Raw genomic sequence first — 24,549 nt, 5'->3', positions numbered from 1 at the left:
TATCAGGTGTCTCTTAGATGTTATTGAAAAGTTGTAAATTTGCCTTTTTTGACATTGGAGGAAACAAAATAATTAAGAACGTGGAACTTATTGTATAGACAAAGTAGGTAGATGGAAAAATAGATGCTAAAGCTTCCCCCTCCTCTTAGTCTCTGTAAAAAAAATCTAATATGGACTTTGAAGACTTTTCTGCTAGAGAGAGAGAGAGAGAGAGAGGAAGAAGGTTATCATTCTCAAAATCTCCCTAGCTATCTATTTGTTTATTGGTATCCAATTTGAATGTGATAGATCTTCCAACATTACCTTGATTTGGAAATACATGCTAATCATAGGATTTGGATTCAAGGAGGTTCGGAAGATATACCTCATGCTAAATGGATATCATTCAAAATTTCTTACTTTAAAGTATGTTTGGTAGATGAGATGAGACAAGAAATTCTCAAAACTTATTATAAGTTCTTTGTCAAAAAATCATTCATACATAAAATACTTTTCAATTTCATATTTTTAACTTCTTCATTTAATTATTACCTAATTATTATAATTTTTACAAACTTTAAAAAAAAATATAAAAATTAATACAAAATTTTCAAACTTTAAAATAAATATTATATTAAAAAATTATATTCAAACAATTTTTAATTTTATAATATTTTTGTTTAATTTTTTTTAATCTAAAATATCTTTTTGTCTCAAAGACCATTTGATTACTATTTATTAAATTCTTAAATACTCCAAATATCCAATTGACTACTAATTATTCGATTTTGAGATGAGGAAGCACTCGAATCAAACGTAGAAGCTCAAGATCGAATCCCGACCAAGACCATAATATCTACTTTAGTAAAATTACTAGATATCACAATATTCTTGGAATGACACCAAGATCATGAATAATGATGACAACCCAACTAGCTAGTATGGCGTAGCGGAAGAACGTACAACGAAAATTTCAAATAAAAGATCTGTGTCTTCTATCAACAAAGAATTCACAAAAATGAGCATCCAAACCATGCACCGTAATTTTATTGAAAGGAAAACATTGAATTCTACATTACAATACTAGACGTGATTATGGTAGATTAGAACAAAATTAAGGAAATTTTCTCAAATGGAAACTTGTTGAGAAAATGAAATCTGTTGCCATGTTAGTCTGCTCATGGCCCCCCTCTGGTTTCTTGCGTGCTGCATCATGATGTCACAAAACATCGACCCGGCCATGCATGAACACGAAACTAGCATAGCATGCATTGCTACTTTCACACAACAACTATTATAATAAGCATAATAATCCAATTTCAACACAATTAAAAGATACATAGTACACAGAGAATTAAATAACAAAATACAAACACACATGCACTTCCTCTGCTTTCAGAGCAGTTATTCCTAATCAAGGAAAGCGTAGCTGAAATTTCAACACAATTAAGATAAGATACAAGACTGAAAATAATACACAATAGCTAGATTTCTACCATGCTAAGGGATGCATGCATGGATTTCCACTTCAAGATAATATGGCTTCCAAGGGTTCCAAGGATGAAAGAAATTAGGAAGCGAATCACGTCCACAAATATTTATGCAAAGAGGTAATCAAAGTTGAGAGAGGATGTTTGTCATGGAATGGCGTCTACTGCAAACTGCCTCCAAAGGCTTAGCCCTTGACATGATAAACCCTAAAGCTGGGTTCATGTCCACCATCTCCTTATCAGGCCTCTCCCACTCAAAGCTCTGAATAATCGAACCCAATACCAATGAAACTACTCGCAGGGCCATGCCAGAACCGGGGCATTGCCTCCTCCCCGTTCCAAATGGGATGAACTTGAAAGCATGATCTCTTTCTCCATTCATTGCTTCAAATCTCTCGGGCTTGAACTTTGTGGGATCCTCCCAGAGGTTGGGATCTCTATGCAACGCCCACGTATTCACCAGCAACATCGTCTCTTGTGGTATCCTAAACCCAACAACAGTGCAATCTTCTGTGGAGAAATGAGGTATTAAGAGTGGGGCTGGAGGATACAGTCTAAGCGTCTCGTTGATGACACAGCGGAGATAGGGAAGCTTGGAAATATCAGATTCATTCAACAAGCGTTCGTGTCCAATCTGGTCGTCAATCTCTGCTTTAACTTTTTGCAATTCCTCTAGGTGATTCAGAAGAAGTGACATCGCCCATTCCATGGTCGTTGAAGTTGTATCCGTACCCGCAACAAACATCATCTGATCATAGATGTTCTTGCAACGTTAGAATAAATTTTAATGTAAAATTCTAGCTGCTCCTTGTTTTATTTGTTTCAGAAACTCGATCCAGCACTTTAAAGATCGCATCACAAAGCCAATTAAGCTAGTAATTAACATTTTCGCAAATTCTTCGCATGCAATATATTATTTTCTCTAGACACATGATATCTTGTTCTACGTACGTATCAATGCCACCACCAATAAATCATCACGTGAGGCATTTCTCTTGGCCATCAGAACGAGGGGTACATAGATCAATGATATATATGGACATGAGACACAATTATTGTACCATCTACTTTATAATTGACCATATGACTGTCACTTTGTCCACATCCACTTCATCTTCAGAATTTCCTCTTCTCCTTATCCTACTCCTTCGGGTCTCTTCTTCTTCGATCGGCCTTCACCCACTTTAACAGAGAGCTGTGGGATTTCGCGCGAGGGCTTGTAATATTGAAGTAATTCGTTGAAGTTATATATGAGTGATCTGACGATCAACTTGCAACGTACTGGTCTTTAAAATAAAGTAATGGTAAATACAAATTTAAAAATTAATTTTTCATATAAATTTGAAATTTATTAATTTTTTTTAAAGAATGTACAGAATTTCCACTTATTAAAATTATAAATATCATGATTTCTGGATTAAACACCATTTTATTATTTGTCGACGGAAAATATCACGTTTCGTTACATCTTGTTAAATTTTAAATAACATGTTCACAAAGGTCAAAGTGGTGGACAGAGTACGTTGCCTCGTACCATAATTAGAAACTAAAAAGATAAGCTCCTATGAAAAAGAAGTTATAAAAATCATAGGGAATAATGAAAGGGATTGAAATATGCTGCTCACCATCAGGACGCCTTTGATGACATCATCTGAATATAATTCAGGTTCCGATTCTTGGACAGACATAAGAGTTTCAATCAGCGTACCCTTCTGTTCCTCGCTCATTTCCACGGCATTTTTCAGAAAACTGGTTTTCTTTTGCTTAATCTCCTCTATAAAATGATTCAACAATCCATTTCTCTTACCCTGCAAGCTTCTCATGTTCTTCTCCATCCCTTTGTAGCCAACCCACCTCAAAACCGGAAAGAAATCACATATATTCATTCCCAAGTTGGCAAAGTATATCCCTTTCATATCTCTGAGACGTTGCTTCCCCAGCTCCGTGCTTGCAGCCTCCTCTCCAACGCACGGCTTTCCAGTCACCATTCTCATGATTACATTAAACATCAGAAGTGTGAACAAATACCTAAACTCCACCTTTTGAGGTTGATCTGCATTTGAGGACTTGAACAATTGGCGAATGATAGATTAGGGAGAGAAGAATGGAATGAAGTAATTTTGCTCTAATTTCATTCATATCAAATACGTGTTACAGTGCATGTTTTTATACACAACCATGTCAGAATATTCTTTTCTAACAAACTTAGACACGTATACAATTGAAGGGTTATTCTAGATGGTTCTTTCCTTTAGCTGAGCTGGCTCCTTCTTCAATTTCACTAATACTCCCCGGCAAGCCAAGCAGGGCTGGAAGAACTGTGAGGCTTGATCTAAGAGTGCAGAACCGGGCTGTGGATAGCGGTTTGGTAAGCACATCAGCAATTTGGTCCTTGCTAGAGAGAAAGGAGACTTGAAGAGTCTTATTGTGAATACGATCCCGGACAAAATGATAGTCGATATCAACGTGCTTGGTTCGTGAGTGCATAACTGGATTGACCGACAGGTAGGTGGCGCCCAAGTTATCACAGTAGAGTATGGGAGGTTTGGGTAAGAAGATACCCAACTCAGAAAGTAAAGACTGGACCCAAATTAATTCACAAGTGGCATGTGCTAGGGCCTTATATTCAGCCTCAGTACTGGATCGAGCAATGGTAGACTGCTTCTTGGAGCTCCAACAAATCAAATTAGAACCATAGAAAACACAATGGCCCCCTGTAGACTTTCTGTCATCCGGACACCCTGCCCAGTCAGCATCGGAAAATGCAGACAGAGTTGGTGTAACGGATGATGTAATGACCAGACCATAATCCAAAGTATGCTTTAGGTAGCGCAGGATGCGCTTTACAGATTGCCAATGGGAGACACATGGTGCATGCATGAATTGACAAACCCGATTGACTGAAAAGGCTAAATCAGGCCTGGTAAAGAGCAAGTATTGTAGACTACCCACAACACTCCTATAAAGTGTTGGGTCTTCCATGGCAGATGAATCGAAAGCCGAGAGTTTCATAGACGGAGACATGGGACTACTGACTGGTTTACAGTTGTCCATATGTGTCTTTTTAAGTAAGTCCAAAATGTATTTACGTTGAGATAACAGTAGCCGAGTGGAAGTACGATGACATTCAACTCCCAAAAAATAATGAAGGTCACCAAGCTCTTTCAGAGGGAATTCAACACTCAGAAGATGAATAAGATGAGAAATAGCATGCGGGTCCGAACCAGTTAGGATCACATCATCAACGTAGACCAAAAAATAGATGACAACAGATTGATGCCGATAAACAAACAGAGAAGTATCTGACTTAGAAGTCACAAATCCAAGCTCAAGCAATTTTCGACTCAACCGTGCATACCACGCACGGGGGGCTTGTTTTAGTCCGTATAAAGCTCGATTGAGCTTACATACATAATGGGGAAATTGGGGATGAACGAACCCCGTAGGCTGGGACATGTAAACAGTTTCATCTAATAAACCGTGCAAGAAGGCATTTTGCACGTCCAATTGGTGAATGGACCACTGAGAAGAGAAAGCAACGGAGAGAACCAACCTGATAGTTGCCGGCTTCACCACTGGGCTGAAAGTCTCGGAATAATCCAGTCCCTCAAGTTGACTGTAGCCTTTGGCTACTAACCGTGCCTTACGCCGTTCGATTGAGCCATTGGAGTGAAACTTGGTTTTGAAGATCCAGCGACAGCCAACGAGATTGTGAGAGGGAGCCGGAGGTACTAGTGTCCAGGTATTATTGGAAAGTAGAGCTTCAAACTCGAGCTGCATGGCTTTACGCCATTCGGGGTACCTAGAAGCCTCGGTAACAGAGGACGGCTCATCTGGAGGAGTGAGAGAGGTAACGTGAGCTCTGGGTTTTGGCCAAGCCACAGTGCCGTCGGTTCTAACTTTTGGAAAATGGAGATTGGATTTCGATCGGGTTTGGACAGAGTACTCAGATGAAGGAGCCGAGATAGACGCAGACGGTGGGAGATGCAGGGGAGCTTGAGGGGAAGAGGGAAGTGCTACAGTGTGTGAGGAAGATTCTGGAGGTGTGGTGATAGATCGCGTAGGACTGGAGGGCCGGGTAGATGTGTGGTGATCTTGACCGTGGTTCTGGGGCGTATGGTTAATTGGAGGATGAGTTGATTCCATCGGATGTGGGGGAGATATGGACCGTGAGGGAATATGAGGTGTGGGCCGTGAGGGAATATGGGATGTGGGCCGGGATACAGGTGTAGCTGAGGTAGGAGGAAAAGAGGATGAAATGGACCGGACGGATAGTGAAATGGGTAGAGTAGCGGGGGAAGTTTGGACTGGGCTGATGTTGGGCTTTTGAAGTGGAAAACTGTGTTCATCAAATAACACATCTCGGGAGACATACATTCGTCCAGTTGGAAGATGAAAACAGAGATAGCCATGATGATTTGGGCTGTATCCAAGGAAAACACATGGAAGAGAACGATAATCCATTTTGTGTTTGTTAAAAGGCCGGAGATTAGGCCAACAAAGACATCCAAAAGTTTTTAAAAAATTATAATTGGGAAGTTTATGCCATAAAAGTTCAAAAGGGGATTTATGGTTTAATACAGGTGTGGGAAGCCGGTTGATCAAGTACACAGCAGTATTGAAAGCATCGGACCAAAATTTTTGTGGAGAGAAAGAATGAGCAAGAAGAGCAAGACCAGTTTCGACTATGTGTCGGTGTTTTCGCTCAACCAAACCATTTTGAGCATGAGCATATGGACAAGTCAAGCGATGTGAGATGCCAAAGGAATGTAAAACATGAGTGAGTGAGCGAAATTCACCACCCCAATCAGATTGAAGAGCACGAATTTTTGTATTAAGAGAGATTTCAATATGTCTTTTAAAAGTGATAAAGGTATTGACTACATCCGATTTACACTTTAAGGGAAACAACCAAGTAAAACGGCTGTAGTCATCTACAAAGGACACATAGTAACGAAAACCCCCCCGTGATAAAATGGGTGCAGGACCCCAGACATCAACAAACAGAAGTTGTAAAGGAGCTGTGGATCGTGAAGTTGACGCAGCATAGGGAAGTTGATGGAGTTTGGCTTGACAGCAAGAGGAACACAACCCAGGGGTGGAGGAAGACTTCACAGGTAATGAAAGATGAGAAATTATTCGACGAACCAACTGCATGGATGGATGGCCTAACCGGACGTGCCATTGGAAGGAGGAAACTTTAGAACCAGTGTACGCATGAAGAGACGTTGGGGTTGATGGAAAAACATACATGCCATTTTTAGTAGGACCTTGTAGCAGAATGTTCTTGGTGCGAGAGTCCTTCACAGAGAAAAAGGAGGAATGAAATTCAAAAAACACACAATTATCTTCACATAATTTGCGAACAGAAATTAAATTCTTAGAAATAGAGGGCACGTGATAGAGTTGAGAGAGAAGAAGATTGCCATTTTGAGAAGAAATGTTGGAGGTGCCGACGTGATGTATCGGGAGGGAATTTCCGTCACCCACACGAACTTGATCTTCACCCTTATATTCAGAGGGATTCAAGGACAAATTAGAGAGGTTATGGGTGAAATGGTGAGTTGCTGCGGAATCGGGATACCAATTAGAGTCCACGGAAGAAGCAGTATCATATGAGTAGGATGGAGCAGAGGTGATGTTAGCTGAAAAAGAGGGAGGGGGTGGGGTTTGATAGCTATGGTCAAAACGATAATAGCATTGAATGGCCGTATGACCGTGTCTATGGCACACTTGACATTGAGGGCGATTTGGGGAAAAATGGGTAGTGGAGAACCGACCACTGTGACGGCCACGACCACGGCTCCGGTTTCCTCCTCTGCCTCGAAATAAAGCTCTTCCTCTGGTACCACTGGATATTGTGGTAGAGTTTGCCGAAAACTCAGCTGTGGTAGTGAGATTGGTCTGTAGATGGGAGAGTCTGGATTCATGGGTGAGGAGATGACTATACACTTGTGAGGGAGTAACCGGATCAATCCGAGTGGTGATGGAGGTAACGACGGCATCAAAATCTGTACCCAAACCAGCTAACACGTAAGTGATAAAATCAAAGTAACAAACGATTTTACCAGATGCAGCAAGGGTGTCCCGAATAAGTTGAGCTTTTTGATAATATTCTGCAATTGATTCGGAGCCTTTCTTGAGTGTGGTAAGTTGGTACTGAAGCTGCATTGTACGGGCTCGGGATTTAGAAGCAAACAGATCGGCTAGAGTATTCCAGATTTCCCGTGAGGTAGAGGCAGCAACAACATGGGCAATAAGACTTTCAGACAGGGACGAAATGAGGATGGTCATGAGAGCTTGATCTTGCTGTCGCCAAGCAAGATAAGCTGGGTTTGGTTGCTGGGAACTTTCATCAAACAGGGGTGGTGCAGCTATGGTACCATCGATATAACCAAAAACATTCTGACTATTGAGGTAAGGCATGAGTTGAGCCTTCCACAATAGATAATTTTCATGGTTTAGCTTCACGGTAATGAAGTGGGAAGGAGAGGGGAGGGAAAGTTTTTCTGCCATGGCTAGGCTTCGGACGTGAGTCCTTATGCGGCTCTTGATACCATGATAGATTAGGGAGAGAAGAATGGAATGAAGTAATTTTGCTCTAATTTCATTCATATCAAATACGTGTTACAGTGCATGTTTTTATACACAACCATGTCAGAATATTCTTTTCTAACAAACTTAGACACGTATACAATTGAAGGGTTATTCTAGATGGTTCTTTCCTTTAGCTGAGCTGGCTCCTTCTTCAATTTCACTAATAGCGAAGAAGGGAGTGTACTTCTTCTTGTCGGATGATGGAAGAGTTTTGGAGGCTGTTCTGAGAGAAGAGCTCGAGGTTCAAGAATCGTCGTAAGTTACGCCATAAATGGCCGTATGGAGCCCAGACTGGAGCAGTTAAGTTGTAGATGAAATGCTCGGCAGCCATGGTGAGTGGACGATTTGCAAATATAATGTCTTTTTTGGTGAAGCACTCTTCAACAGCAGAAGGAGAAGACACAACGAGGATTGGGCGAGAACCATATTTGATATAGAGAATTGGACCGTACTGCAACGAGAGGGCCTGGAGTGCTTGGTGGAGTGGAGGTTTAAGGTGGTGGAAATGGCCGATTATTGGTATGGAAAATGGGCTGGGTGGTGAAGAACTCTGGTTGCGGTGGTTCTGGTATAGAAATTTGATGATGATCACGAAAATAATGGACAGGAAGAAAGCAGCGTAAGAGAAGACAGCGTTTTCCATGGCTGCGAGCGTACGTATTACAACGCTCTATTCTAGAGGAGAAGTAGTTCAACGTTTCTTTAATATCCCAGATAATACTGGTGTCAAGGTCGTGGTTCTTTACGTTAACGCACAAGAGATTATTTATAAAGAAATGCATCATATAAATTCTAAACGAGAAATGTTACAGACAAAAAATACCAAAATTATCCATATGATTTTATGAAATTTATTAAATTTATTTTATAATAAAAATAATTTTACAATCTGACGTAATATATTAAATCATATCAATTTATATATTTTTTTATGTAATCTATTTGTGACCAAAGTATTTTTTTATTCTAAATAGATAAATTTTATGCAAGTCTTTTATAAATGAGTCTTATTAATGAAGAAAATTGTTTTTTTTTTTTTACAAAGTAGGATCTACTGTCTTACAAAATATTTTATAAGATTTATCTATTTAAAATTTGTAAAAATCATTTCTCTTATTTATAATATAGTTTTTATAACAATCATAATGGAGAATAAACATTAGATACGGTGTTTAAGTTTTGAGGCACGTCCTTTATAAAAATGTGGGCCATTCTACTAAAAGTTTATTTTTGCAAATGATTTGTCTGAGATGGAAGCATTGGCAGGCAAATAAATCTTTAAAATTCGAAAATTATGTTGTTAACTACTAGATATTATTAATTGATTCATTTAACCATAACAAAATCTGATGTATCGTAACTAAATATTTGTTGTATTATTATCACAAAAAATTTAGGCATAATAAATCATTTTTGTAATGATTTAATATCATATAAAAAAGAAATGAGAATGATAATTAAAAAATTATAAATAAAATATTTCTCTTTATACTAAGGTAGACAATTTTTTTTTTAAAAAAAAAAAAAATCTATTGATAGTAAAGATATGGGTAATTATTCACTACTCACCTTCCTCGTAAAAGAAAATTAGAAACCAATTGTGTTTGGGTACTGAAAGTATCTCAATACTTCTCAATATATTCCATTATTATTTATTATTTTATTATTATTTTTCACATACTTTTTACTATTATTCATTACTTTTTATTATTATTTAATATTTTATTATTACTTTTTACCTACTTTTTCATTATTATTTATAATAAAATTCAATACTTCTCAACATCCAAATCCAATCTTATCAAGTAGGATTTGTAAATAATTAGAAGCCAAAAATTAATATTTGATACAAAAGATAATCAAACAAACTCATGTGCTTTGTTTAATTATGATGTCATTAATACATTCCATCTCAAATAATTACGGGAAATGCTTAGTCTACCGCTGATGGCCTCAGGGTCACCGTTGGACATTTTTTTTATTGATTAAGAAAAAATTATTTAATATTCTTATAAATTTTTTTTCTTTCTTAGACCCGACGGTGGGCCCCAGCGGGAGCACCATGATCCAATAATTACACTATCCCATTGCCTGGCAGTGCTGCCAAAACTTCCTAAATTATTGATTTTTCCGTACAAAAGTTTCACTTTATATATGTTCAGAAGTGGCAAATTTGCCCGCAATTTCTCACAAGTTTTACTATATATAAATATAATTGTATACTAATTTATATATCAATATTAATTTATTCATATTTAAAATTTAAATTAATACTATTTTTAATAAAATTTATTTTTTAATCAATCACATCACATTAATATACAGATTAATATATAATTATACTTACAACTATATTTTTATATTTTCCACATGCCCAATGGCTGTAAAGGGAGGCAATCATCGAACGTGCTAATTAAACAAACTTACGTGCTTTGTTTAATTATGATGTATTATGCAATCATCTAAACTATTAAAACTTAATTATAAGATATTTTCTGTAAACTAATTATTTAATGATGGGTAGGTGATCTAAACTACCAGTCAAATCCTCGTAGGCCTGGGCTCCGACTCCGACGGAGTCGGAATTGCCATTTCCGACCTCCGACTCTGACTGGAGTCGGAACCGGAAGTTCACTCCGACTCCGACTCTGACGAGGAGTCGGAGTTCGGAGTTAGGAACTCCGATGGCTTCCGATCGGAAATGGGACATCCGTGGAAGAAGTACCGGTCGTATCCTTCGATTCCGTCGACCTCTCCTTCTTGAATCTTGACGACCGCTACCTTCACTTCCTCCTCCTCACGACTTCGTTTTCTCTCGCCAGACTCCGGGGTTGTATCCGAGTTCCCGACCTCAAGTGGGAAGTTGAGGATCACTTCTATAGCTGTGTCGAAGGTCGCGAGCCATACACGAGAGCCGCGCTGGTTAGGGTCTCGGATCTCCGCCGCGTACTTTCCCCAAGGCCTTCGTCGGACCCCTCTGTAGTGCTTTTTGGCTTCGAGACTCGCATTTTGCTCTACGGAGGAGAGCGATGATGCATCCGGCTGCCGGCTAGTGTTTGGGATTGCCGATTTGGATCCAAAAACGGCGTCGTTTAAGGTTTTCCTAAAAAAATTAGTTGCAAAATGTGTAATGGTGCATGAGGGGATTCGAACACAGGATCCGGAGAAACAAAACCGAGCCTCAACCATTGAGCTACCTGACTACGTAATATTCATAATATAATATATAATATATAAGGTATAAATAGTCGGAGTTCGGAGTCAACAAGGCCTCCGGACTCCGACTCCGACTCCGACTATGAGAGTCGGAGTAACTCCGACTCCGACTCCGAATTCCGAGAACTCCGACTCCGTCGGAGTCGAATTCGGAGCGGAGTCGGAAATCTTGAAAATTTGCACAGCCCTAAATCCTCGTCATGTTGCTAGCTAGCTGCCGGTCGTTTGTTTGGCAATTAAACATGAAAAAATAAAAAGAAAAATAAAATAAAAATTCTTTCTGAACTTCGATCTTCTATGCATTCTTATGGGAGGAGGCAAGAAAAATAAAAAATAAAAAGAAACATAAAGTTATCCTGTTACAGTATTGTTAAAAGAAAATATTGCAATGTTCTCAGTTCAGGAATATTTTATATTGATGCATTTATAACTTTTTTATAATTATTTTATAATATATTTTAAATCAAATAATATAATTATGACATATCATCAAAAATTAATTTTAATTTTAGATAGTTACTCTTTATTTTTAAATTAATTATAAGTTTATTGTTTTTTATTCCATTAATTACTCGGCAAAAAAATAAAAAAATATAGAAAAGTCTTGGACATTGAGCCCATAAAGTAAAATACCCAGCCTGTTAATTTGTCTCTAGATATACGGTTAATTAATTTTAAAAAATAATTTTTATAATGGTGAAGTCGGATAAATATTATATATATATTTTTTAAAGAAATTAATAAATATAAAATTTATATTAAAAAATTTATTTTTTAATAATAGATTCTAATTTTTTTATGATATTTATATACTTTATGATTATTTTTAATATTATACAATAACTTTATTACCCTTTCAGCTCGAGGCGTCGACACCACGGATTTTGTAAGTAAAAAAGGGATTAATTTAAGAAAAAGGGTTAATCTATGGGGATAGATGTATTTGATCGACACCACTGAACAATAGCGTATTTTACATTTTAATAATATTAAAAAAACACTTCAATGCACTATCAATCATTGCGTCGGTCGAGTGCATCGGACATATTAATATTTTTCTTAAAACAATTTGTATATTCCAGCGATTTCATATTTGTCATAATAGAAATCGTTGCTAGCGCAAGGAAAGTTGTCCGAGTAAATTTAGTTTTTATTTCGTTGTGAACAGTTTCCAAACTTATTGCATTGATATCTTGATCTTTTATAATGATTTTAGGTTATTTATAGCTTAATTAATTTTCGGTGATGGAAATTTGGTCGCACAAAGTGAGCTATACTATGCAATTGCCGGATGAAAGAATGTTGTCTACGCCGAAAGAGATTCATAATGAAATAGTTTTACACTTAGCTGATTTTTTAAGTCGCAGGCCGACGGTTTCGGTGTTTAGTTTAACTAATGTTATTTAGGAAGAGGTGAGGGACTCTAAAAATTTGAATATTTCCTAGAGCCCAACGGAGAAGGAAATTAAAGATGCATTTTTTGATATTCCGATTAATAGTAGCATATGTCCAGATGGATTTACTTTTGATTTTTTTTAGCATTGTTGGGATTTCGTTAAGATTGACTTGGTTGGGGCCGTCCTAGATTTTTTTGTAGGTACCTTGCTACTGAGCTACTATATTCCTTTTTTTATTTTTTATTTTATTTTGAAAGTGTCGAATCCATGCTCATTTGATAAATTCAGGCCTATTAGCCTATGCTCAGTTGTTTATAAGATATGTTCAAAGCTGATTTGTGGCTATATTATTTGGGGTTTTGAGTAAGCTGGTTTATGAAGAGCAAGGAGCATTTTTTACTAGGGCAAAGTATTTTTGGGAATATAAGCCTTACACAGGGATTGATTCAAGACATAAATAAACCAGTTAGGGGGTAATATTATGATGAAAATTGATATGACCAAGGCTTATGATACGATTGACGGGGCATTTTTGTTACAAGTTCTAAAAGCTTTTGGTTTTTCATTGGAGGTTTGCAATATGATCTCCAATCGTGTATCTTCGATTTGGTTTTCTGTGGTTATGAACGGCACTTCTAAAGGCTTTTTTAAGAGTGGAAGGGGTTTTTGTCAAGGGGATCCTTTATCCTCCTATTTATTTATTTTGGTGGAGGAGGTGTTTTCTCGACTTTTGCGCAATAAATTCCAGGCTGGGCTTATTGGTTATTATTCGCAACCTCGTAATGGCCCGTAATCTCTGATCCGCTTTATGCGGACGATATGGTGATTTTCTCTACTTGTAGGAAGAAAGATGTGAAGAATATTATTGAAGTTCTTGATCTCGCTAGTGGTCTGGTCAAGTGGTCAATGCTTCTAAGTCTTCTATGTTTTTCTCAAGCCGTATTCTAGAATCAAGGCGCTAGGAGTTACTTAGAGTGTCTGGCTTTTCGATTGGGCACTTTCTAGTGAGGTACTTGGGGGTTCCTATTTTCTCAGGTAGGTTGAAGTCATGTTATTTTGATGATTTGTTGCTTAAATTTTCTAAAAAGATTGAAGCTTGGAAGATGAGGTATCTTTCCTTTGGTGCCAAATTGCTTTTGATTAAGCATGTTCTTTCAAGTTTGCCGGTGCATTTATTATCTATATTACCAGTGCCTAAGCAGATTTTTTGTAAGATTAACAGATTATTTAGCACTTTTTTCTAGGGTTCGTCGAAAGGATGGCGAAAGAGGAAATGAGTGAGTTGGGAATCAGTTTGTAAGCCTGTGAATGAAGGAGGCGTGGGGTTGAGAAATATTGTGAATGTCTATAGCTCCCTTTAATTCAAATTTTCTTGGAAGTTCCTCTCGGAGGATACTTTATGGTCTCATTTCTTTAAAGCCAAGTATGTGCAGCATCAACATTTCTCTTGTCGCATCTAGAGGCTCTAGATTTTGGAATATGCTTATTAAATCGGTTCTACTTCTTGTTGACAAATTTGTCTGGCGTGTGAAATAAGGGAACTTATCCTTTTGGCATGATAAGTGGATGGATTCAGGTCCTATATGTCAAGTTGTTCATATCTCTGATTTTCCTCTTTTAAAAATAAAATATTGCATGGTTGATAATAGTTGGGATGTGGATTTGATTGTCCAACTAGTGGGTTAGGAGGTTGCTGATGATATTTTATCTTGTGTTGGTGGTACTAAACCAAGGACATATATGTTAATATGGCTTGGTTGTAGGGATGGGTGATTTTCAACAGCAAGTGCTTAGGATTGGATTCGTATTTCGGTCCCGAAGCATTAATGGACCAACTGGATTTGGCACTCTGCTTTGCCAAAGAAATTTTCAGTTGTTTTATGGAAGGCAATGACCAATAGCCTGAGTGTGGATGAAAGGATTAGGCATAGTGAAATCCCATTAGTCTCTAAATGTGAATGTTGTCCACATGGCAGTTTTGAAGACCTGAATCATGTTTTATACAATGGCAAGGTTGTGGCTAGACTTTGGCAAATGTGTACCAGTTTCTTGGGAGTTTCCTATGTGGCTAATTGGTCTTGGTTGGCAATTGTTGAAGCTTGGTTTTGAAGAACAAAGAAGTCTTCAAAGGTTGGTGATTTGATTAGGCTAGTTCCATGTATTTTAATATGGAATCTATGGATGTGGAGGTGTTCAGCACTTACGGAGGGCACAAGGATTGCTTTAATGTTTTGTGGAAGAAGGTTAAATACTGGCTCCATTGGATTGGTTTGAGGCTTAGGGAGTCAGGAAATTTGCACCATCGTGATCAAGCAATTTTAGAAAACTTAAATTTGCTGGCTGTATCTCTTTCGAAAAGAAAGTTTATTGCAGTATCTTGGGAGAAACTGGAGGTGGGTTGGTTCAAATTAAATATGGATGGTAGTAGTTTGGAGAACCCAGGGGAGTTAGGTGCTGAGGGGCTGATTAGAGATCATGAGCGAAATCTAGTGGTTGCTTTTTCTGAATATATTGGATTTTATTTTTATAATAAAGCTGAGTTGTTGGGGGGTTCTATTTGGTTTGTGCAGATGCAAGACTATGGGCTTGGTGAATATTGTTGTTGAATTAGACTCGTCTCTAGTTGTGAATCAGCTGTCAGGTTTGGTATTTGGAGGATTTTGGGAGGAAGTAATCTTGCTCACTAGAGGCCTTAATATTCGGTTTAAACATGTGTTTAGAGAGGGAAACAAAGCTGCAGATTGGCTTGCTAAAGGTGGTAGTGTTGGGATTACGCAGAAGTATAGGTCAAATCATATCCCAAGGGAGCTCAAAGGGATATTACACTTGGATAAATGTGGTTTACCATGCATAAGAAGGAGGAAAGAGATGGTCAGCTGGGTTGTAAAAGTGGTTTTACATTATCACATTAGAGTTACACTCCGTCTATGTTGGTTTATGTTGGTCTACGTTTAGCTTTGGTCTATGCTATTTTACGTTGGTTTGAATTTTGTTCACGTTCGTGTGGGCAAAGTTCATGTTTGGTTTATGTTTTGGCTTTTGTTCACCCTTTGGATTGTTTGTTATTCATTGTATAGATATAGTTAATAAATGTCCTGGTTGTTAGTTTGGGTTTTGGTTTTTCCTTGTTTTGTTCATTTATTCATGGGTTGGTTTGCTTTGATTATTTGTAATCTTGTGGATCTTGGATGTTGCAATGGTATTCCTCCGCCATAAGTGAGGTTTTTTCCTAATAAAAGTGGGCCAGAGTCACTCTTGAACATGTGACCTAGTCTCTTTCTCGAAAAAAAAAAAAAAGAAAAAAAGAAATGATATTTGTAGTTATAAAATGTGTAAGCGCCTTACATTTAAAAAAAAAAGAATAAATATGAGATCTACATGAAGAAATTATTTTTTAATAGTGGACTAAACTCTTTTGCAAGAAGTATTGCACAACGCTTGCACAACTCATAACTACATCTAACATTACTCATATTGTATAGGACGTGTCCCACTACCAAATGTAATTGCTTACTTGCAAAATATCAAACAGTGACAGCGTTTTATGCCTGCTACCACTTCGATACTAAAGTCAGTCAAAAGTGTAGATTAACTCAAGCATATATGATCAAAAGTGTTCTAGGGTTACCTAGTACCTATACATATATAGGTGTAGGAAAGTATCAGATCATCATCATCATCAGATTACTTTCATATGATACTTAGCCATTCATCTTACCCCCTAAATAATAGGAGTAATTTGCTTGCCACATAAGTGCTGATCCACTCTATCAAACAACGGAATATCAAATCTCCATGGGCCTTTAGCCTCTAGTTTAGGCCATATGTATCACTATAATTCATAGTTGGGCTGAGGTACTAAATGGATCCTCTAGTTTCCCAGCTAATTCCCTTCGCTCATAGGTGTGGGGAATTCTCTATTTCAGGAAATCCAGCCTTACGACTATGTTGACTTGTCCCCAAGCTGTAAATTTACCTTTTTGTGTTGTAAATGACTTGGATTGGATTTTTTGGGCTTTCGAATTACCTCGATGTTCCTCGTGTTGAAATCAATGGGCCACCCCGCTAGCCCATTAGACATTTATCCTACCATTTCCAACTTTCAAGAATCAAGAAGAGAATGTTTGATCGCTCATGATGTGGCAACGATTACTGGGTAACTTGCAACTATTCTCAACTCGTCGTGTATTGTTGTCAGGTTATGATGCTACTGCAGACAACCCCTCGTATTCCTCACTCAGTTTGCACACTACGACCTTTCCCATCTTTCTTTTCATTTACTTCCTCTTTCCTGTTGCTTCTCTCTCTTGTGATTTCTTGTGGTTTCTTGCTTTCCTTTGCAATTTCCCATGGCTGAACAAGGTATTTCTGCCCGTCTTACTAATGTACAATCTTCCCACGTATTGGACGTACCAAACTATGAGAGGTTGGGTGGCATTCTACTCTCAGGGCTTGGGACTTAAAGAATTTATGGGAGGAGTATCATATTCCAGACACGACTCTCTTGGAGATTCTCTCTCGAGGATGTGTAGACGAAGTGGGTTTTAGCGGTAAGGTTGCCCTAATCATTTCCTTGTTGACTCACGGGTTGAGGCTTCCTTTCTATCACCCATGACGCAATATTTTGGATCTCCTTCACCTTGTTCCTAACCAACTTCATCCCTTTGCACTGAGGGCCTTTCATTATGCCTATATTGTGTTTTGTATGGCTCTAAAGCCCCTAGGTGAAGAGTACTTTGACCTAACTACTCAGAAATTTCCAGCCTATTACCACTTACGCCCAGTTGCTAAGGGTAACACTCTGAGCTTCTAAAAGAAAGACAAGGGACAAACGATGGCCTGATTTGAGGGTTGTCACTCCATCGCCAAAAATTGGACAGGGTAGTTTCTCTTTATTTTTGATACGGGTTGGAATTTTCCAATTTCGGAGACTCCCCAGCAGGATTTCCCCATTAGGACTAATTGGAGGGAAATCACTAAGGAGGAGGGTTTGTTGGCAGGGATGGAACCCCTATCAGACCATGAATTGGCCCTAATCGAAACGGTTCTCCTCTAGGCAAAGGGCCATCCAAAGGAACTTTGGACCCATTAACTCCAGTCCATATAGATCGTTTTTTTATGACACCCAATTGTTCCCACGTTAAGGGGCGCCTGATTTTAACCAAGGTAGTGATGTCGCCCTCTCTGGCAAAACAGTCTTTGAAGAAGGACGAGAAAGATAAGAAGGAGAAGAAAGATAAGAAGGATAAGCAAGACAAGAAGAAGAGAATCCGTTTCAAGGATGCCTCTTCTCCTGCTAAGAAGAAGAAAAAATCTTCGACATACATAGTCGATAGCCCTCCCCAAGTATCTACCCCTCAGTTTGTTACCCCCTCTTTTACTCTCTACATTTTGCCCACGCGCACAACTTCCCCTATCCATGAAGATGCCGAGGATTTGGCTAGTCAAGTCCTCTTCAACGTGGCCACCACCTTTTAGCTTAAGAGTCCTCAATAGGTGTCTACCTTGGCATCTAGCCTTGTCTTCAAGTTCCCTGTTCTTAAGGATTTGGTGGGGGATGGAGAATTGAGTGCTGAAATTGATGCCACCCTTAATTTGGATGCCACCGTGGGCACAGAAGCTCGCACGGTCGTGGCGGAGGATCTTGCCTGCCAGATGAATGCAGATGGCTGCAATAGAGAGGAGGGCACCGACTTATGTGGAGAAACAAATATTGCTCAATGCAGTGAGTCAAGGGGTCCCTTTGCCAGGTTGTGCGGATGGTGAGATCAGCGAGAATGATGGTAGAGTTCCTTACCAAGATGAATTGAATGAAGATGCTAGAGCAGAAAGTTTCCCTCTTCAATCGCCACCAACTACCATCTCTAGGGGGACTACCCCTTCCTTACGTGCGAGTGACAAGCATTTATCTATTCCTTCTCCCTTCCTCCCCTCTTTTGGTAGGGAGACCGGATCGTCTCTCATGGAAAGGGGTATCCCATTGGGCAATCTTTTGGTGAAGAAGCCCACTTGATTGATGTGGACTTGGCGTACACTAGCACTGCACTCCCGTTAGGAGACCTTGGTGGTCCCCTTGTGGGGAAGGGGGTTGACTCAGCTGCTGAACCCCTTGGGGGACTTCAGCTTGATGGTGGCCGTGATCCTAAGGAGATTTGGGCTGGCACTTCCTCTATCTTTGCCAATGCCGAAGGCAAGGCTATTGCCGAGATGGCCTACTAACTGCCCTTCTTTGGGGTAAGTTTAATTGTTTTATGGCTTTCCCTTCTTCAATTTCTTGTTTGTTTGTTTGCTAGTCACTCTGCTTTGGGTGTTGGGTTTTTGCAGGGGATCAATGACTTAGCAACCTGGATCCTAGCAGACCAGGCTCATTTAGAGAAGGGGGTTTGAAAGAGGCAGAAGTTTGACATTTTTGCCAAAACCGCAATTCGAGAGGTGGAAGATGGAGAGGACGAAGATCGAGGTGCTGTCCGAGAGGTGGAAGGTTGAGAAGAAGGAGCTGGAGGTTTTATTGGAGCAAGCTGAGGGTTGCTCCTACTCCCTATACAGCAATTTAGAGATCCTTGAAGATAAATTTTCTTAACTTTGCAATGAAGTGTGCATTGCCAGAGAGGTGAAGATCAGAGATGACTTTTCTTTAAGGCTACTGGAGTTAGAGAGGAACTCTGTTAGGGCTCAACTCTTCATTTTCCAAAGGAATTTTTAGTTCGAGCAAGGTCGCCTCAATTACAACATTCTAGCTCTCAGGGGAGAGTTAGACTCTGTTTGTTGAGAGTTGTCTAGTTCTTAGGACTGTAACCGGGGGATCATGCAAGAGCCCAGGACTGTAATTGGAAAAGGGGCAGTTGACTGGAGTTGACCTCTCTAAGGCTCGGGGCTCTTTGGCAGAGCTGTAGCAGCTGCATGAGCAGTATAAAAAGAGTTAGGCAGATTTAGAAGAGTAGAAGTGGAAGCTGTACTTGGCCGTTGTGGCAAAGGACAAACACTTGGATGTGAAGAAAGTCGAACTAACAGCTGCTGAGCCCAACTAGCTTCTGTCCTTGTAGCCAGAGATTTTGCATTTGCTTATGGCAATAGTGTTAGTGTCTTGAGGCTCAGGTCCCATCTGAATAATGATCCTTCCACCAATCTGATGCAGATGGAGCATAATTTGTTCAAGCCTGATGCAGCTACCCACCATTATGCTAATAACTTTGGTTTGGCAGAAATGCTTGATGCCTTCAAGGATATCCTTTCTCCTTTGTCTTCCGGGGGCTCCAATGTTTAAATTTATCTGTAATAGATAATTTGTAGTTTCTTATGGACAATTTTTTTTTGACTTTGCATAATCATACCTAATTTGGATTGTGCTACTCCTTTTGTGATTGGCCGTTTTGTTTCCCTTTATATTTTCTTTTTGTTGACCAATCTTTAGCGTGGCTTAGTTGTTCCCTTTGTCCCCTTTCCTATTGTTAGTGGGGAATTAAGTTTGGAAAGTGGCATTGGCTTTTGTGCCCTCTTTGCTTTATGGGGTTGAGGTAGTCTATTGACCTCTGCGCCCTTTGTATGGGGTAGTCTATTTAAGGGTGACGTGACTTGATGACCTTTTTGCCCTTTCTACATAGTACCGCGAGTCGTATAGGCTTGTTATTGGTGTTTAAGGGTGACGTGGTTTGATGACCTCCACGCCCTTTTTACATGGCACCACGAGTCATCTAGGCTTGTCATTGGTATTTAATGGTAGCATGATTTGATAACCTCCGTACTCTTTTTAGATGGCACTGCGAGCCTTATAGGCTCGTTATTGGTGTTTAAGGATAGTGTAGTCTGATGACCTCCACGCCTTTTTTTACATGGCATTGCGAGTCTTATATGGTTGTCATTGGTATTTAAGGATTCCGACTGGTCGCAGCATAGTCCCTTTGGGCAAGGATGGGGCGATAAAGAGCACTTTATTCGCAATATGAAAGAATAATAACAATCAAGTAAAAATAACGACGGAGTTCTGATAAATAATAAACAAACATCTAGCAGGGAATATAATGATGTAAGAATAAGGAGTGAAATGTCATCACGGGTAATATCTATTCAAGTGCTCTACATTCCAGGGATGTTGCAACTCTTTGCCTTGGTTGTCCTCTAGGTGGGAGGACCCTGGCCTGTTATTAATCACTACCACGTATGGTCCTTCCCAATGGGGTCCCAGCTTGCCTTCTTCTTTGGTAGTTACCCCACTCTTCTTCAAGGCCAAATCCCCCATTTTGAATGTTCCGGACTTCACTCTCTTGTTGAAGTACTGCTCGGCTTTTTTCCTCTTGTGTAACATTTTTACCTCGGCGGCTTCTCTTTCCTCTTCTAAAAGGTTGAGGTATTCTTCCATCACTTTACTATTTTGGGGCACTGAGAAATGGAGGGTTCGAAAACTTGGTAGCCCTATTTCCATTGGGGGCGCCTCACACCCGTTTGCCAATGTGAATTGAGATTCCCCTATGGGGGTCTTCATTGAGATTCTGTAATCCCATAATACTCTTGGTAGCTCTTCCACCCACTATCCTTTCTTTTTTTTTTCTCTCTCTATGAGCTTCTTCTTCAAAATCAATAGTAATGCCTTGTTTGTCGACTTTGCTTGCCCGTTTGCTTGTGGATGCCCTGGAGAGGAGTACTTGACTTGTATTTTCAACTCTGCACACCATTCCCTATAGTGGTTTGAGTTGAATTGGTGCCCATCATATGAAAGTATGTTTTGTGGAATCCCATATTGGTAGATTATGTTCTTTCACAGAAACCTAGTCATGGCCTTGCTTGTTACGGTGGCTAGGGGCTCTACCTTCGCCCATTTGGTGAAATAGTCCACTGTGACGATCATGAATTTCACGCTCCCCATCCCAGGTAGGAAAGGTCCAACCAGATCCACTCCCCACTGGGTGAATGACTAAGGGGCGGTCATTAGGGCTGTTCATCCGGATCGGTTTTTATCCGGTCCAGACCGGAAACCGGATAACCGGATTTCCGGTTGCGGTTTTCGGCCCGGATGAAATCCGGGTCGGGCCCCGCATTTGCAAAACCGGATACATCCGGTCCAGACCCGGGTATGAAACCCGGGTTCCGTTTTATAACCCGGTTTACCGGGCTGGTATAAAAACTTCAAAAAAGGGTCTCTCTCCTCGTAACCCGTCTCCCAACTTCCCAAGTCATCTCTCTCTCTCTCTAAAACGCACGAAACCCTAGCCGCCCCCCTTAATCTCCTTCGTTCTTCACTCCCTACCAGTGACCACGATCTCCTGCAGAAAAACCTTCTCTCTCTCTCTCTCTCTCTCTCTCTCTCTCTCTCTCTCTCTCTGTGAACCCTAGTTTTGTTATGTGCATATTTTCAACCCTAACAAGCTTGCTCTACCCGAGTGCCGAAAAACTAGGATTTTGGCCGTCGTCTCTTTTTCACTGCCGTGTCTGTCTCGATCGCCGGTGACCTTTCGGTAAGTCTCTCTCCCGATCTGTGAACAATGAATGTAAATGTGGTAGATCTAGTGATTTGGTGAACTGGGTCTCTGTGCTTGGATAGATCTGGTAGATCTAGTGCTTTGTCGAATGGGAGTTTTAGGGTTTTTTTTTTTATCCGTTTGGTTCTTGTTCTTTATTGCTTTTTCCGTAAAATCTGAACAAATCTCGATAGAGTTGAAGGGATTTTGTTTAAATCTGAGTCATTTTGGTTTCTGTTTTACATGGGTATTTTTGTTGAAGTGTTTTGCTTTCTGAGTCGAAATTTCATACAGATATCTGTCTAAAATTTTTGAACAGTTTTTAATTTTAATTTTTTTTGGTACAGATTGGAGTCGAAATGTCCTCTCTGTTTTTCCTTATATCTGAACAATTTTGGATATGTCCTCTCTGTTTTTTTGAGATCTTTTTTTTAGTTTGCTTTAATTTAATTTGCTTTGCTTTGGATTGGTTTCATTTCATCTATGTGCATTGATTCCTTTTTTTCATTCAAAGAGAAGCCAGACTGTTAACCAGCTTGTGAATTTTGTCATAAACACCTAGAATGCTTGGAAATAAGTTAAGAACTAAAGCAAAATAGCATATATCCATTCTTTTGGTTGTGGAGGTCCCTTGTCAAGAATAGCAAATTCCCAAGCCAATAATTCAACAAGGAAAGAGAGGCATCTGATTGAATATTAAGTAATTGGTGTGCATAGCCACATTTATAAACCAAAAGAGTTTACTTTTGTTTTGTTTTCATTGAAATCCTCCAAATCCTACATAGACATACTAATATTAAATAAAAAGTGCACATTTTATTAAACCATATGGTAATTAGAGACCAGCTTGCACATTTCCTAGATTTACAGTGCTCTCCATATACCTTATTGCAGTGATCTGAGCCCCCCCTCCCCTATTTCTCCACTCGTGGGATTATGTTGTTTATATTTAATGAATCAATCATATAGGATTATATAATAGAAGTGAAAACAAATTAGCTATGGTCGTGCACTAGAAGATTTTTAAAAAGATTGCAACGGCTATATGACATGTGAATGTATTAAGTTTTGCTTTTGAAATACTGGGCATTATCTATTGATGTTTGAACTGGTCTGGATGTCTGGTCTCTTATTATATATGACATGTGAATGTATTAATTTCCTTGCTACTTCTGTAGGTAGAATCATTTAGTTCCATCAGTTGCATTTTTACTGCATCATCTTGACATGCTATGATTAAACCTGCTGCAACTGAACTATTTTTTGCAGTGAATGTACGCCATGCCCACTTTCCTTGTCGATTGAGTTGGATGAGAACAACCAAGTGTGGTATGAAATACTTTCCTTGTCGAAACCTGCCCACTTTTTATCATTTATTGGGTATCCCTATGTAAAACTAAGGCAAAAGTACTTTGCTCATCAATCTACCAATGCAGTTGTTAAACATTCGACTGCTTCACAGCAGTAATGTGAATGCAAATGTGAACTCCTTATCTCAAAAAAGTTTCACCCCTTCTTCGCTTATAGTTTTCCAGCAAACTATAATATCTTGTTTACAGGGATGCATCATGAGAATCATCCACTGAATGAAGAAATTTCATCTTGGCCCTTTATTTGGAAGATATTTTTCTTAATATGAGATATTAGTTCGTTGAGTCAGTGAAAACTACCATATCTTAGTCTACCCATGGATTTACTCAAGTTTTTGTTTTTTGCAGGATCTCTTTCGGTCCAATCACTTGAAGTTGCTATTTGGTGTGGAGATTAAATAATTGATGGAAATGCATCTGATTTTGTAATTTATATATTGTAATTTTGTAATTTATATATTGTAATTTTGTATTTTGTAATGTATATATAGCAAATAATGGAATATGTAGTGGATTGCATTATGATGCATGCATAGATGAATATTGGGTTTTTTTTTTTTTTTAGATGCATCTAGTATTTTTAGAACACACATATTATGCTTTGACTATGTTTTTATGAGTATTTTTTTTCTCTTTGAATTTGGTCATCTTTGACTATGTTTTGCATCAAACAAATGAAACATGCATAGCTACATGTTTATTCTTTTATTTTTCAACCTCTAAAGTGTACAATCAAATTTATTCTTTTGATTTTTATAAAAAAATAGAGCTACATGTGAAAATATTGTATATACATTTAGGCTTTTATATGGGTTTATAAAATAAAATAAAAAAAAATCGGGTTTAATCCGGAACCCGGAATCCGGGTTTTGAAAAACCCGGATTCATCCGGGTTCCGGCTCGTTTATGACCCGGGTTAATCCGGTCCGGGTTCTGGCCCGGATTTGAAATCCGGGTTCCGGTTTGGGTCTATCCGGATTTCCGGGTTGGAACCCGGATGAACAGGTCTAGCGGTCATGGAGGTCAGTTTTTCTGGAGGGGGCATGAA

General features: G+C 39.0%; 2 protein-coding genes and 1 long non-coding RNA gene across 3 annotated transcripts; 1 reads left to right on the top strand and 2 right to left on the bottom strand.

Moving 5' to 3' along the window:
• Positions 1 to 1,369: 1,369 nt before the first annotated feature.
• LOC122296624 (cytochrome P450 81C13-like) lies at positions 1,370 to 8,709 on the bottom strand. Its single transcript, XM_043106427.1, has 3 exons — positions 8,238 to 8,709; positions 3,095 to 3,552; positions 1,370 to 2,217 (listed from the first exon to the last, which is right to left on the bottom strand). Exons 1-3 carry the CDS (start codon positions 8,707 to 8,709, stop codon positions 1,594 to 1,596), a joined length of 1,554 nt encoding a protein of 517 aa, XP_042962361.1. The 3' UTR covers positions 1,370 to 1,593.
• Positions 8,710 to 10,697: 1,988 nt separating this feature from the next.
• LOC122296623 (ethylene-responsive transcription factor ERF104-like) lies at positions 10,698 to 11,256 on the bottom strand. Its single transcript, XM_043106426.1, has one exon. The coding sequence runs from the start codon at positions 11,253 to 11,255 to the stop codon at positions 10,698 to 10,700; it is 558 nt and encodes a 185-aa protein (XP_042962360.1). The 5' UTR covers position 11,256.
• Positions 11,257 to 21,815: 10,559 nt separating this feature from the next.
• On the top strand, positions 21,816 to 24,023 carry LOC122297367. Its single transcript, XR_006238732.1, has 3 exons — positions 21,816 to 22,128; positions 23,401 to 23,460; positions 23,850 to 24,023. It is a non-coding gene; the product is annotated as an uncharacterized LOC122297367 (long non-coding RNA).
• Positions 24,024 to 24,549: the final 526 nt, after the last annotated feature.

Source organism: Carya illinoinensis, chromosome 15 (genome assembly GCF_018687715.1).
Source record: "Carya illinoinensis cultivar Pawnee chromosome 15, C.illinoinensisPawnee_v1, whole genome shotgun sequence".
Taxonomy (NCBI): domain Eukaryota; kingdom Viridiplantae; phylum Streptophyta; class Magnoliopsida; order Fagales; family Juglandaceae; genus Carya; species Carya illinoinensis.
The sequence above is the reverse complement of the archived record's forward strand: the minus strand, read 5'-3'. Positions and strand labels throughout refer to the sequence as shown.